General features: G+C 43.6%; 1 protein-coding gene across 2 annotated transcripts in view; it reads left to right on the top strand.

Moving 5' to 3' along the window:
• Positions 1-15,176, top strand: part of fam161b (FAM161 centrosomal protein B) — a 33,846-nt gene that overhangs the window by 5,509 nt on the left and 13,161 nt on the right. For both annotated transcript variants that reach the window (XM_078562092.1, XM_078562091.1), the window contains exons 4-6: positions 9,072-9,482; positions 10,174-10,514; positions 12,425-12,552. In XM_078562092.1, coding sequence (XP_078418218.1) covers positions 9,072-9,482; positions 10,174-10,514; positions 12,425-12,552 — 880 coding nt within the window. The remainder of the gene's footprint in view (positions 1-9,071; positions 9,483-10,173; positions 10,515-12,424; positions 12,553-15,176) is intronic.

The raw sequence follows: 15,176 nt of genomic DNA, 5'->3' as shown, positions 1-15,176 counted from the left end.
CAACAGAACTAAGTAAAATTAGGAGAGGGGTGAAATATAAGCTGGTTTAAGGTTGGGGGGGTGGGGGGGAGAGGGGGTGTGTGGGGGCAGAGAAGTGGGGGTGGTGGGGGTTGGTTGTAGGGACAAGCAAGAAGTGATAGGAGCAGATAATCAAAAGATGTCACAGACAAAAGAACAAAGAGGTGTTGAAGGTGGTGATATTATCTAAGAGAATGTGCTAATTAAGAATGGATGGCAGGACACACAAGGTACAGCTCTAGTGGGGGTGGGGTGAAATAAGACTAACAGGGCATAAAAGGTATAAATTTAAAAATAATGGAAGTAGGTGGGAAAAGAAAAATCTATATAAATTATTGGAAGAAACAAAAGGGAGGGGGAAGAAATGGAAAGGGGGTGGGGATGGAGGAGGGAGTTCAAGATCTAAAGTTGTTGAATTCAATATTCAGTCCGAAAGGCTGTAAAGTGCCTAGTCGGAAGATGAGGTGCTGTTCCTCCAGTTTGTGTTGAGCTTCACTGGAACAATGCAGCAAGCCAAGGACAGACATGTGGGCAAGAGAGCAGGGTGGAGTGTTAAAATGGCAAGCGACAGGGAGGTTTGGGTCATTCTTGCGGACAGACCACAGGTGTTCTGCAAAGCGGTCGCCCAGTTTGCGTTTGGTCTCTCCAATGTAGAGGAGACCGCATTGGGAGTAACGAATGCAGTAGACTAAGTTGGGGGAAATGCAAGTGAAATACTGCTTCACTTGAAAGGAGTGTTTGGGCCCTTGGACGGTGAGGAGAGAGGAAGTGAAGGGGCAGGTGTTGCATCTTTTGCATATGCATGAGGAGGTGCCGTAGGTGAGAGTTAAGGAGTAGGGGGTTATGGAGGAGTGGACCAGGGTGTCCCGGAGGGAACGATCCCTACAGAATGCCGCCGGGGGGGGTGAAGGGAAGATGTGTTTGGTGGTGGCATCATGCTGGAGTTGGCGGAAATGGCGGAGGATGATCCTTTGAATGCGGAGGCTGGTGGGGTGATAAGTGAGGACAAGGGGGACACTATCATGTTTCTGGGAGGGAGGAGAAGGCGTGAGGGCGGATGCGCGCGAGATGGGCCGGACACGGTTGAGGGCCCTGTCAACGACCGTGGGTGGAAAACCTCGGTTAAGGAAGAAGGAGGACATGTCAGAGGAACTGTTTTTGAAAGTGGCATCATCAGAACAGATGCGACGGAGGCGAAGGAACTGAGAGAATGGGATGGAGTCCTTACAGGAAGCGGGGTGTGAGGAGCTGTAGTCGAGGTAGCTGTGGGAGTCGGTAGGCTTGTAATGGATACTGGTGGACAGTCTATCACCAGAAATTGAGACAGAGAGGTCAAGGAAGGGAAGGGAAGTGTCAGAGATGGACCATGTGAAAATGATGGAGGGGCTGGATTTTCCTTCGCAATGCCATCTAAAATAAGGTGTCTTCTAAATTTATTATTTCATAGCATGTGGGCATTACAGGCAAGGCCAGCTTTTGATGCCCATCCCTAATTGCCCTAGTACTAAGTGACTTGCTAGGCCATTTCAGAGGGCAGTTAAAGTCAACCACATTGCTATGGGTCTGGAGTTCTGTGTAGGCCAGACCAGATAAGTTTAGCAGATTTAGTAAACCAGATGGGTTTTACAACAATTGATGATAGTTGTCATGGTTACTATTACTTAGACTAGCTTTATATTCTAGGTTTATTAATTGAATTTAAATTCCACCAGCAGCCATGTCAGATTTGAACCTGTGTCCCAAAGCATTAGCTTGGGCCTCTGGATTACTAATCCAGTGACATTATCATTATACCACCATCTCCCCACCATCACAGAATCACAGTGCAGAAGAGGCCTTTTGGCCCATCGAGTCTGCACCGACACGTGAGAAACACCTGATCTACCTGCCTAATCCCATTTACCAGCTCTTGGCCCATAGCCTTGAATGTTATGACATGCCAAGTGCTCATCCAGGTACTTTTTAAAGGATGTGAGGCAACCCGCCTCCACCACCCTCCCAGGCAGTGCATTCCAGACCGTCACCACTCTCTGGGTAAAAAATGTTTTTCCTCACATCCCCCCTATACCTCCTGCACCTCACCTTGAACTTATGCCCCCTTGTGACTGACCCTTCAACTAAGGGGAACAGCTGCTCCCTATCCACCCTGTCCATGCCCCTCATAATCTTGTACACCTCAATCAGGTCGCCCCTCAGTCTTCTCTGCTCCAACGAAAGCAACCCAAGTCTATCCAACCTCTCTTCATAACTTAAATGTTTCATCCCAGGCAACATCCTGGTGAATCTCCTCTGCACCCACTCCGGTGCAATCACATCCTTCCTATAATGAGGCGACCAGAACTGCACACAGTACTCCAGATGTGGCCTCACCAAGGCTCCATACAACTCCAACATGACCTCCCTATTTTTGTAATCTATGCCTCGATTGATAAAGGCAAGTGTCCCATATGCCTTTTTCACCACCCCACTAACATGCCCCTCTGCCTTCAGAGATCTGTGGACACACACACCAAGGTCCCTTTGTTCCTCAGAACTTCCTAGTGTCATGCCGTTCAATAAATACTTCCTTGTCAAATTACTCCTTCCAAAGTGTATCACCTCTCAGTTTTCAGGGTTAAATTCCATCTGCCACTTATCTGCCCATTTGACCATCCCGTCTATATCTTCCTGTAGCCCAAGACACTCAACCTCACTGTTAACCACCCGGCCAATCTGTGTGTCATCCGCAAACTTACTAATCCTACCCCCCACATAGTCATCTATATCGTTTATATAAATGACATATAATAGGGGACCGAGCACAGATCCCTGCGGTACGCCACTGGACACTGGCTTCCAGTCACTAAAGCATCCTTCTGTCATCACCCTCTGCCTCCTACAACTAAGTCAATTTTGAATCCACCTTATCAGATTACCCTGTATCCCATGTGCATTTGCCTTCTTTATAAGTCTCCCATGTGGGACCTTGTCAAAGGCTTTGCTGAAATCCATATAAACTACATCAACTACACTACCCTCATCTACACACCTGGTCACCGCCTCAACAAATTCAATCAAATTTGTTAGGCATGACCTCCCTCTGACAAAGCCATTGCTGACTATCCCTGATCAAACCTTGCCTCTCCAAGTGGAGATAGATTCTCTCCTTCAGAACTTTCTCCAATAGTTTCCCTACCACTGACATGGGACTCACTGGCCTGTAGTTCCCTGGCTTCTCTCTACAACCCTTCTTAAATAGCGGAACCACATTAGCTGTTCTCCAGTCCTCTGGCGCCTCCCTCGTGGCCAGAGATGACTTAAAAATTTGGGTCAGAGCCCCTACGATCTCCTCCCTTGCCTCCTTCAGCAGTCTGGGACACAAATCATTCTGACCTGGAGATTTGTCCACTTTTAAGCCTGCCAACGCCTCCAATACCTTGTCACTCCCTATATCAATTTGCCCAAGAACCTTGCAGTCTCTCTCCCTGAGTTCGATACCTTCATCCTCATTCTCTTGAGTGAAGACGGATGTGAAGTATTCATTCATCACTCTAACGACATCCTCTGATCCACCCATAGATTGCCCCCTTGGTCCCTTATGGGCCTTACTCTTTCCCTGGTTATCCTCTTCCCATTGATATACTTATAGAATATCTTGGGATTTTCCCTACTTTTACCAGCCAGAGCTTTCTCATATCCCCTCTGCTCTCCTAATTGCTTTTTTAAGCTCCACCCTGCGCTTTCTGTACTCCACTAATGCCTCTGCTGATTTGCTTCCCTTGTACCTGCTAAAAGCCTCTCTTTTCCTTCTCGTCGTAACCTGAATATCTTATGGTTCTCTGGGCTTGTTACTCCTTCCTATCACCCTCGCGGGAACATGTTGAGCCTGTACCCTCCCCATTTCCTTTTTAAACACCCCCCACTGTTCCTCTGTAGATTTCCCCACAAGTAACTGTTCCCAGTCTACCTTGGCCAGATCCTGCCTTATTTTACTAAAGTCCACTCTCCCCCAGTCCAAAACATATTTTTGCAACTTGTCGATTTCTTTGTCCATAACAAACTTAAACTGTACCATGTTGTGGTTGCTATCGCTAAAATGCTCGCCCACCACCACCTCAGCCACCTGTCCGGCTTCATTCCCCAGAATTAGGTCCAGCACTGCGCTGTCCCTTGTTGGGCCCTCTACATATTATCCTCAAAAGTTCTCCTGTACACATTTCAAGAAACCCACTCTATCCAAGCCCTTAACACTATGTCTATCCCAATTAATGTTGGGAAAGTTGAAATCACCTAATATAATTACCCTATTGTTTTTGTTTTTACACACCTCCACAAATTGTGCACATATTTGCTCCTCAATTTCCTGCTGACTACCTGGGGGTCTATAATAAATGCCTAACAATGTGGCTGCCCCTTTTTTATTCCTAAGCTCTATCCACAAAGCTTCATTCGATGCCCCCTCCAAGATATCATCTCTCCTTACTGCAGTAACTGACTCCTTAACTAATAATGCAACTCTTCCTCCTCTTTTACCCCATCCCCTGTCTCGCCTGAAGATTCTATATCCCGGAATGTTGAGCTGCCAATCCTGCCCTTCCCTCAACCACGTCTCAGTGATGGCTATTATATCACACTTGCACATGTCAATCCTCACCCTTAACTCATCTGTTTTACCTGTAATACTCCTGGCATTAAATTAGAGGCCATCCAGCCTTGCCTTACTCCCTTGAAGCTTAATGCAGCTGTACTCCCTCTGACTTGATTGTTTTACTGTTTTATGATGTGTCCCTATTCTGCTAACATTCTGTGTCCCCTCCCCCTGCCGAATTAATTTAAACTCCTCCTAACAGCACTAGCAAACCCTCCCACAAGGATGTTAGTCCTGCTCTGGTTCAGATGTAGACCATCTCGCTTGTACAGGTCCCACCTTCCCCAGAAACGGTCCCGGTGATCCAGGAATCTAAAACCCTCCCTCCTGCATCAACTCTTAAGCCACGTATTCATCTGTGCTATTCTCCTATTTCTGAGCTCGCTAGCACGTGGCACTGGGAGTAATCCAGAGATTACAACCCGAGAGGTCTTGCTTTTTAGTCTACTGCCTAACTCCCTGAATTCTTGATGCAAGACCTCATCCCTCTTTCTACCTATGTCATTGGTACCAACATGTACCATGACCTCTGCCTTTTCACCCTCCCCCTTCAGGATGCCCTGCAGCCGTTCAGTGACATCCTGGACCCTGGAATCAGGGAGGCAACATACCATCCTAGAGTCACATTGACAGGCACTACTGTGGCTATCTGTTCCCCTGACTATAGAATCCCCTATTACTATTGCTCTTCCTCCCTTCCTCCCCTCCTGTACAGACAAGCTGCTTGTGGTGCCAGAAGCTTGGCTCTGTCCGCACTCCCTGGAGGAACCAGCACCCTCATCAGCCTCCAAAATGGAATACCAATTTGCAAGCGGGACCCCAGGGGACTCCTGAACTACTTGCCTGTTTCTCTTGGACTGCCTGGTGGTTACTCATTCCCTTCCTTCCTCAAGTCCCTTCATCTTCGGTGTGACCAACTCTCTAAACCTGCTATCCACGATGCTCTCAGACTCGCGGATGCTCCACAGTGTCCTCAGCCGCGTTCCAGCTTTGAAACCCGAGCTTCCAGGAGCTGAGGCTGGACACACTTCCTGCACATATGCTGGTCCCGGGCACTGGAAATGGCTTCCCACATGGAGCACGAGGAGCACACCACGGCTTTGAGCGCTCCTGCCATGACTTATCCCTTTAAATTAAACCTTTTAAGTCAATTATTCTAGGGCTCTTCTTTCCTGATCCTCATTACTGTAGAATATACAAACTATAAACCACAAAAAGAGCTTCAACTATAAGCGATTAAAGTAGTAAAAACCTTACCCGCTACTTACCAGTGATTCCTTTCCCTTTTAGCCTCTACTGCTGCAGCAGGGCAACACCCACGCTGTGAAGATTTAAGAGGTTGGATAGCAAGGAAAAAATGCAAAGAGCACCTCGTCCCTTATGCACTGAATTCCCACTTTGCACCAATTTGCCAATACCCATTCTGGCTGTGCCCCACTCAGGATGTGCTCTCTCCCCTGTTCGTGTGCAAGCACACTGTAGTCATGATTGCAATAAAATGATAATTGCTGTTTGAACTTTTAGCAGGATATGTCTGAACAGGACAGACAAGTGTGATAGTGATGAAAAATGGGGCAAAGTCAGTTAGTAAACCTTAATGTTACATTCCAACCCCAAACTCAATTTCTTTCCCTCTAATTCTGCTGGGACAGTTATCAGCTGCCCATTCCCCAGCAGCCACATGCAAGTACTGGCAGGGAAATGAAGTCTAGTGAGCTGACTCATATAGGATTACATAGGAAATATGGCACAGAAACAGGCCATTTGGCCAATCCAGTCCATGCTGGTGTTTATACTCTGCTCGAGCCTCCTCCATCTTATCTCATCTAAATCTATCATCCTAACCATTAATTCCCTTCTTCCTCATATGCTGGTGTAGCTTCCCCTTAAATGCATTTACATATTCACTTCAACCACACCCTGTGGTAACAAGTTCCATATTCTCACCACTCTTTTGGTAAAGATTCTTCTGGACTCCCTATTGGATTTCTTGGTGACTATTTTATACTGATGACCTCTAGTTGTGCTCTTTCCCACAAAACAGAAACATTCTCTCCATTTACACTCTATCAAAACCTTTCATAATTTTAAAGGCCTCAATTAGGTCACTCCTCTGCCTTTTTTTCAAGAAAAAAGAGACCCAGCCTGTCAGTCCTTTCCTAATATAAATACCCACACATTTCTGCTATAATTCTTGTAAATCTTATCTGCACTCTCTCCAGTGCCTCTATATCCTTTTACAATATGGTGACCAGAGCTGCACGCAGTATTCTAAGCTCTCGTCTAAACCTGTTATAGGTTTAACATAACGTCCCTAACTTTTTTAGCCCTATCCCTCTAAAAATAAAGCCGAGTGCTTGGTTTTTTTTTAATGACCTTGTTAACCTTTGGCACGACTTGTAGTGATTGGTGCATTTGTACTCTGAGATCCCTTTGTTCCTCTACCTTTCAAGTCCTTCCCTAAAGGACTTGAACCTTCCAAGTAATAACTAGTAGATATTGCCTTGATCTCCACCAGCCCTAGGAATGGCCATGCGAAACATGGCAGTAGACCCTGAAATAGGATTGGGAAATCAGTTGTACATCAGTAATGTACAACTATTTTTTTCTTAATTCATTCATGGGATGTGAATGTCAAGGCAAGCATTTATTGCCCAGCCCATCCCTTGAGGTGGTGATAGTGAGCCCACTTCTTGAACAGCTGCAGTCCATGTAGGTACACCTATAGTTAGGAAGGGAGTTCCAGGTTTTTGACCTAGCAACAGTGAAGGAAGGCAGTATAGTTCCAAGTCAGGATGGTGTGTGGCTTGGAGGGGAACTTGCAGGTGGTGGTGTTCCCTTGCCCCTGTGCCTTTGTCCTCCTAGGTGGTGGAGGTCACGGGTTTAGAAGGAGCTGGCGAAGGAGGCTTTTTAAAAATTCAATCATGGGATGTGGCCAGCATTTATTGCCCATCCCTAATTGCCTTTGTTCAGAGTACATGTAAGAGGGCACATTGCTGTGTGTCTGGAGTCACATCTTTGCCATATTAGGTACAAGTGAACCAGATGGATGTTTACAACAATCGGCAATGGTTTATGAATTCAAATTTCGCCAGCTGCTGTGGGATTTGAACCCGGGTCCCCAGAGCATTACCCTGGGTCTCTGGGATTCTGGGATACTAGTCAGTGACAATACCACTAAGCCACTGCCTTTCCAAGATGCTTGTTGGAAAGAGATGTTATCTTTATGACTCCTCATTGCTAGAGAGTTGTTATGTTATGGTTGTGGAAAAATATTTGAGTTTCAGCCACTGCCTTCAGGAAAGGAGGACAAATAAAGAAGAAAACTCGGGGTGGGGGGGTGGAGACTATGCAGTATTGAAATCAAGAGAACTACAAACTCTTCTGCTTTCAATGGAATAGCATTGAAGAATAAGGAGTCAACCACACCAACATACCTCCAAGATGATTTGTCAACAGTGTTAAAACAAAGTTGGAGATGACAAAATGCTCACCCTGTGTAATAAGTGATAGACAGTGCAGTAATTATACAAACTCACAATTAATATTGGAAAGAGAGAACATAAGGGTGGCTGATGTGATTCACATTAGTTCAACAGGGACATTCTTCTGAGTATGATGGTTAGAGGGGGCATGATTTTGCATGTGACCTGTGTTATAGCTGACCTGGGTGCATTTGATATCCAAAGTAGAAAGGTACTGCACTTCACCTTGGTGGGCACAAAAATAATCAAAAGTCATAAATATAAGATAATCCCTTGGGAGGGGAATCTAGAACACGGGTCTAAGGATAAGGAGTCGATCATTTAGGACTGAGATAAGGAGAAATTTCTTCACTGAGTGTTATCAATCTTTGGAATTCTCTACCCCAGAGGATGTGGATGTTCCATCATTGAGTATATTCAAGGCTGAGACAGATAGATTTTTGTGTTCTCAGGGAATCGAGGGAGATGAGGCATGGATGGAAAAGTGGCGTTGAGGCAGAAAATCATCCATGATCATTTTTGATTGGCTTCTATTTCTTCTGTTCTTATGTTCTTAAATCTAATAAGAAATTCAGGACCAATTTCTTTACTTAGAGTAGTTAGAATGTGGAATTCGCTACCACATTGAATGGTTGAGGTGGGTAGAATAGATGCATTTAAGGAAACACTAGATAAGTACGTGAGGGAGAAGGGGATAGAAGGATATGTTGATAGGGTAAGATAAAGAAAGGTGGGTGAGTATAGACCAATTGGACCCAAATGGCTTGTTTCTATGCTGTAAATTCTAGGGAGAGAGAAATTGAACAGCTGATGCTCTTCTATCGTTCATAGCAAAGACATTCAATGATTTATGGATGTTTTAAAACCCGGGGAAGAACTTGTGTAATATCCGTCACTGTTACATGACTCTACATACTTTCTTACTGAATTGTTTTGTGCAGTCCCTCAGCCATTCAACATGACGATGCGGGAAGGTCAAAAGAAGACTCAGCTTCTCAGATCCAGGTTATTGCTGGAAATAGAGAAGGATCTAGTGGAAAAACAGAAGGAGGAAGAAACAGAATGCCAGAAGAAATTCCGGGCTCTTCCTGTACCCGCTCATGTTTATTTGCAACTTTATGAAGAAATGAATGAACGGAACGAGGAAAGGAGAAAGAGAGAAAGAGAGAAGCGCAGAGAATTTCTGATGTCCACACAGAAACCATTTAATTTTACTGAGAAGGAGGAAGAGAGGAAGGAGAAGCTGAAACTACAGCATAGTACAGCGGCACCAGAAACAGCAAAAACGGTCAAACAGATAAAGAAAATTCCTTGGTCCGTTCAAGATCCAACAGTAAGCGAGAAATTAAAAGGTAAGCTGAGTAACTGATTGCAATATGCATTTATAATGACTGGTCTACATTGTGGTGCAATATTCTGGTCATGCTACACCTCGGTAACCAAAACAGAATTCCCAATGGCACAGACCATCTCCAAATGGGATGGTAACCTGATCCTCCAGCATCTGCCTATGCAGCCATCAACTAAAAATAGGAGCTGTCTTGAGAGCAGGTAGTGACAGGAATGAGGGTAGGGAACCTATTTATCTTTCTCTTCTGTGCGATTTTGTTTCTAGCCCTTGCTCCATCCCTCTCTCTTCCAGTGGACAAGATGGCTGAGATTGGAAATTTGCTGCAGAAACCTCAGGAACAAACCAACACACGTTGCCTATTATATACAGCTGTTGAATGTCCAACACACCACACAACATATTAGATAATTAATTATTAATAACCCTCTGCCAGAACCATGTGGCACTTAAAGGTATTCTTATCAGAGGTTTGGAACTGACTGAGCTGAAACCTGGGACAACTATCCCTAACAGAAGAGACCAGGCCTCTGCTTAAAATGCCCCATAATAGTACAGCTGAGATTCCAATCGTGCAGTGTTGAGTTTGAATCTTTGCTTATCCTCTCCCCAGTTTATCACATATTAATGCTACCAAGCATATTGCTAAGTATGTTTCTGTTAAAGTACATTTTTTTTATATCTCTTTCTTAAAGAAGAGGAACTGTTCAGAAAGATCCGGATACAGATGCGAGCTGCAGACTTGCTCAAAAGTGCTTCCTCACCTATCGATCTTCATCCTTACAAAAAAGGGCTGGCCAGATCAAGCTCTACAAAAACAAGACAGGAAAAGCTGGGATTCTTAGAAGAAATACCAAAGTTCAAACCAAGGATAAATCATGAAGTTCCAGATTATACAAAACTCTATAAAGCATTTCAAAGAGAAGTGAGAAGAAAGCAACAGGTGAAGGAGACAACAAAATGTGTACCTTTTGAACTCCATACATCAAAGTTAGCACCACGGCAAAGTAAAACAAGTGAAGACATTGTTTCGAAGGTAAGTTTTTCTCTGCAACGCCACTGGAGGACCATGTCAAAGCTTGATGTATTATGAGAATTAATTCCAGCAGCCACATACATACCAAGAATCCCTATCTGGATACACAGGAGTAGATCTTCATTTTCACTTAATGGGCTATAACCTGGCAGCGCAGATTGCCCACCATTAGTGCTTGGTTTTCTAGCCTTTGTTTATGCCATTTCTCCAGGGTTTCACCCAATCTTCTGCCGAAGTTACGGCAGAAGAGCAGGGAATCACCGTGGAAACTTTACCCTTGGGACTTTACTTACAGGTTATTCTTTCTAGGCAGTCCCTTGGGATCGACGATGACTTGATTCCACTGCGGTTCAATGGATTCCGAGATGGTTGATAAGTGCAATGCGTGGTCATGGTGCTTGAAAGGATGGGCAGATGGGTTGTTTGGAGGCTTGTGCACTCCCTCTGCCACCTAGACTTCACCTTTGCATGTTCCCGACAAAATCTTCCAATGTGTTAGGTGTCTTCCTGGATGCGGTTTCTCCATTTTGGTTGGTCACAAGCCAGGGACTCCCATGAGTCAGTAGGGATGTTTGACTTTTTCGGAGATGCTTTGAGGACATCCCTAAAGCATTCCCACTGTCCTCTTGGGAGTCTCCTGCCGCACCCAAGTTTCAAGTAGAATAGTTGCTTTGGGAGTTTGGCGTCAGGCATACAAACGACACGTCCCACCCAGCGGAGCTGATTTTAAGTGATTAGCACCTCAATGCTGGGCAAGTTGATTTGGAGAGGACACTAATGTTGCACTTTCTTGACAGCAGATTTGGAGAATCTTGCGAAGGCACCACTAGTGATACTTCACCAGTGCTGTGAGGTGTCTGCTTACAGGTAATCAAGTGTGGAAAGAATATACCTACATCATTCCAGACTACAAATGTACATAGAGCTGGCTGTAGGATGCAAGTCTGGTGAGAAAATTTGTGCAAGTCACTGAAATACTCCAGACTGAAAGTAAGAAACAGAGTTTGTATTTTTTAAACTTAAAATGTAAACTGTCTGGCAGCTCCATAGCTCAGAGGCTAAGTACACTGCCTGATGTGGTATCTGAGGCCTGTAGGTGCTAGGTTCAATGTATGACTTGTACTGAGTTAGCTATTTATGATTGGAGTGAAACTATTAATGCCAAAATTGACCTTGTGGGTCAGACAATCAGATTCCTACACGTTAACTCAGGTGAGTACAGCATGGATAAGGAACCCAGGACTGATTAGCATCATTTCAAAACTGTAATGAACCCAGGACTGATTAGCATCATTTCAAAACTGTAATGAGTGTCCAGCTCCTCATTATCGAGAGTCTTGAGCAGCAGTAGCGTAACTCCAGTGTGAAAAAACAGAAACAAACTTGAGTCAATGATCCTGGCATGAAGGAAGGCAAAATCTCTAGCAACACCAACTGACCCCCCAGGACTGGTAGTATCTGTGCACTTGGTGAAAAGTGTTCCCTATATTCCTGTATTCTTTTCACCATACCCTTGTATGCAGTCTGAGTACAAATTTGCTTGATCCAAATCAATATTTTTATATGATTCTGTTGTGTTATTCGCATGGCTTTATTCAAATGATCAGATGATTCAGAAAATAATTTTGAATTATCAGGAGTAAACTCTGTAATCAAATATTGGGGTTCAGATGGTGGCTATAACCTTAATTGAAGCCCTTAATTCAGATTGTATACTTGTGGCTCCTTTTGGATTAAACAACATTCATTTAACTGCACTTAATTATCCAACTTTAGTGCAAGTGCAATAATTTGCCCCTTTTTCTTATTAAAAATCGTTACTTCCTTATAAAAATCTTGTATTAAACAACTATGGGTATTGCACAACACTTTTTAAGCAGTAAGTGGATACTTTGCTGTCACATTAACAGGATTCTCATAAGAAGGTAAATACTCGGTTGACTAGAAGAAATTCTTTCGGTGGCATTCATTCACTATCTTCTGATACGCTTCCCACCTATACAACAGATGCTGCAAGAAAAAGGCAATCAGCTGTCAGGTAAAACAAAATTGGAAGTTAAGTATAAACCGTCATGATAGGTGCGACCATGCTTTCTTTTCAATGCATTGAAAATAAATTTACCAAATGATGGAGTGTGAAGTCTGCCTCAGAATTTTTTTTTATTTTTTATTATTCATTCATGGAATGTTGCCGTTGTGGCAAGGCCAGCATTTATTGCCATCCCTCATTGCCCTTGAGAAGGTATTGATGAGCTTCCTTCTTGAATACAACTGAGTAACTTGCTAAGCCATAAAACATAGGAGCAGAAGTAGGCTATTCTGCCCATCGAGTCTGCTCCGCCATTCAGTGATATCATGGCTGATCTGATAATCCTTAATTCCACTTTCCTGCCTTTTCCCCATAATCCTTGATTCCCTTACTGATTAAAAATCTGTCTTTCACAGCCTTGAATATACTTAACGACCCAGCCTCTACAGCCCTCTTCAGTAAAGAATTCCACAGATTCATTACCCTCTGAGATGAAATTCCTCCTCAGTCTGCCTTAAATGGGCAACCCCTTACTCTGAGATTATGCCCTCTGGTCCTAGACTCTCCCAGAAGGGGAAACAGCCTCTCAGCATCTACCCTGTCAAGACCCCTTAGAATCTTCTATGTTTCAATAAGGTCGCATCTCATTTTTCTAAACTCCAATGAGTACAGTCCCAACCGACTCAACATCTCCTCATAAGAAAATCCCACCATACCCGGCGTCAACCTAGTGAACCTTCTCTGGACTGCCTCCAATGCCAGTATATTTTTCCTTAGTCAAGGGAACCAAAACTGTTCACAGTATTCTAGATGTAGTCGAATTAGTGCCTTGTATAGTTTTAGCAATGACTTCCCTATTTTTATACTCCATTCCCTTTGAAATAAAGGCCAACATTCCATTTGCCTTCCTTATTACCTGTTGAACTTGTATGCTAGCTTTTTGTGATTCATGCATGAGGACCCCCAAATCCCTCTGTGCTGCATCTTTCTGCAGTCTTTCTCCATTTAAGTAATATTCAGCTCCTCTATTCTTCCTGCCAAAGCGGATAACCTCACATTTTCCCACATTATATTCCATCTGCCAAGTTTTTGCCCACTCACTTAACCTGTCTCCCTCTGTAGACTCATTGTGTCACCCTCACCACTTGCCTTCCCACTTATTTTTGTGTCATCTGCAAACTTGGTGATAGTACATTCACTTCCCTCATCCAAGTCAATAAATATTATAAATAATTGTGGCCTGAGCACTGATTCCTGTGGCACTCCACTAGTCACAGGTTGCCATCCTGAAAATGCCCCCCTTATCCCAACTCTCTGTCTTCTATTAGCCAATCCTCTATCCGTGCTAATATACTACCCCCAACAGTATGGGCTTTTATCTTATTAAGTAGCCTCATGTGCGGTACCTTATTGAACGCCTTTTGGAAATCCAAATATTACATCCACTGGTTCCCCTTTATCTATCCTGCTTGTTACCTCCTAAAAGAATTCTAATAAATTTGTCAGCCATGATTTCCCCTTCATGAAGCCATGCTGACTCTGCTTGATTATATTATTTATTTCTAAATGCTCTGCTATTACATCTTTATAATAGACTAATATTTTCCCAATGACAGATGTTAAGCTAACTGGCCTATAGTTATCTGTTTTTTGTCTCCCTTTTTGAATAAGGATGTTACATAGGCAGTTTTCCAATCCTCTGGGATTTTGCCAGAATCTAAGGATTCTTAGAAGATCACTACCAGTGCATCCATTATCTTTGTAGCTACTTCCTTTAATATCCTAGGATGCAATGCATCAGGTCCAGGGGACTTATCAGCCTTTAGCCCCATTAGTTTCTCTAGTACTTTTTCTCTAGTGATAGTTATTGATTTATTTCCTGCCCCGCTTTTGCCCATTGGTTATTTAGTATTTTGGAATGCTATTAGTGTCTTCTACTGTGAAGACTGATGCAAAGTATTTATTCAACTCCTCTGGCATTTCCTGGTTCCCCATTATTATTTCCCCAGCCTCATCTCTAATGGGCTGCTGGCGTCTCTCTTCCTTTTTATATACTTAAAGAGGCTCTTACTGTCCGTTTTTATATTACTTGGTAGTTTACTCTCAAAGTTTATTTTCTCCCTCTTTATTATTATTTTGGTCATCTTTTGTTGGTTTTTAAAACTTTCTCAATCCTCTGGCTTACCAGTAATCTTTACCACATTGTATGTTTTTTCTTTCAATTTGATACTATCCTTAACTTCCTTGGTTAACCATGGTTGGTTTATCTCCTTCCTAGAATCATTCTTCCTCACTGGGATATATCTTTGTTGTCTTAAACCGTCTGCCATCGTTCATCAGCTGCCTTTTCTGCTATTCTGCCAAACTCCTTTCCCAGTCCACTCCAGCCAACTCTGCCCTCATTCCTTTGTAATTACCCTTATTTAAGGTCAGCACAGTTGTTTCCAGCCCAAGTTTCTCACTCTCAAACTAAATGTTAAATTCTACCATGTTATGGTCACTGTTTCCTAGGGGATCTTTTACTCTGAGATCATTTATTAAACCTGCCTCATTACACATTACCAGATCCAAAATAGCCTGATCCCTGGTTGGATCCACAACATATTGTTCTAGGAAACTGTCCTGAATACACT

Source organism: Cetorhinus maximus, chromosome 18 (genome assembly GCF_964194155.1).
Source record: "Cetorhinus maximus chromosome 18, sCetMax3.hap1.1, whole genome shotgun sequence".
NCBI lineage: Eukaryota > Metazoa > Chordata > Chondrichthyes > Lamniformes > Cetorhinidae > Cetorhinus > Cetorhinus maximus.
Note: the sequence above shows the minus strand (reverse complement) of the source record. Positions and strands in the feature narration are given on the sequence as shown.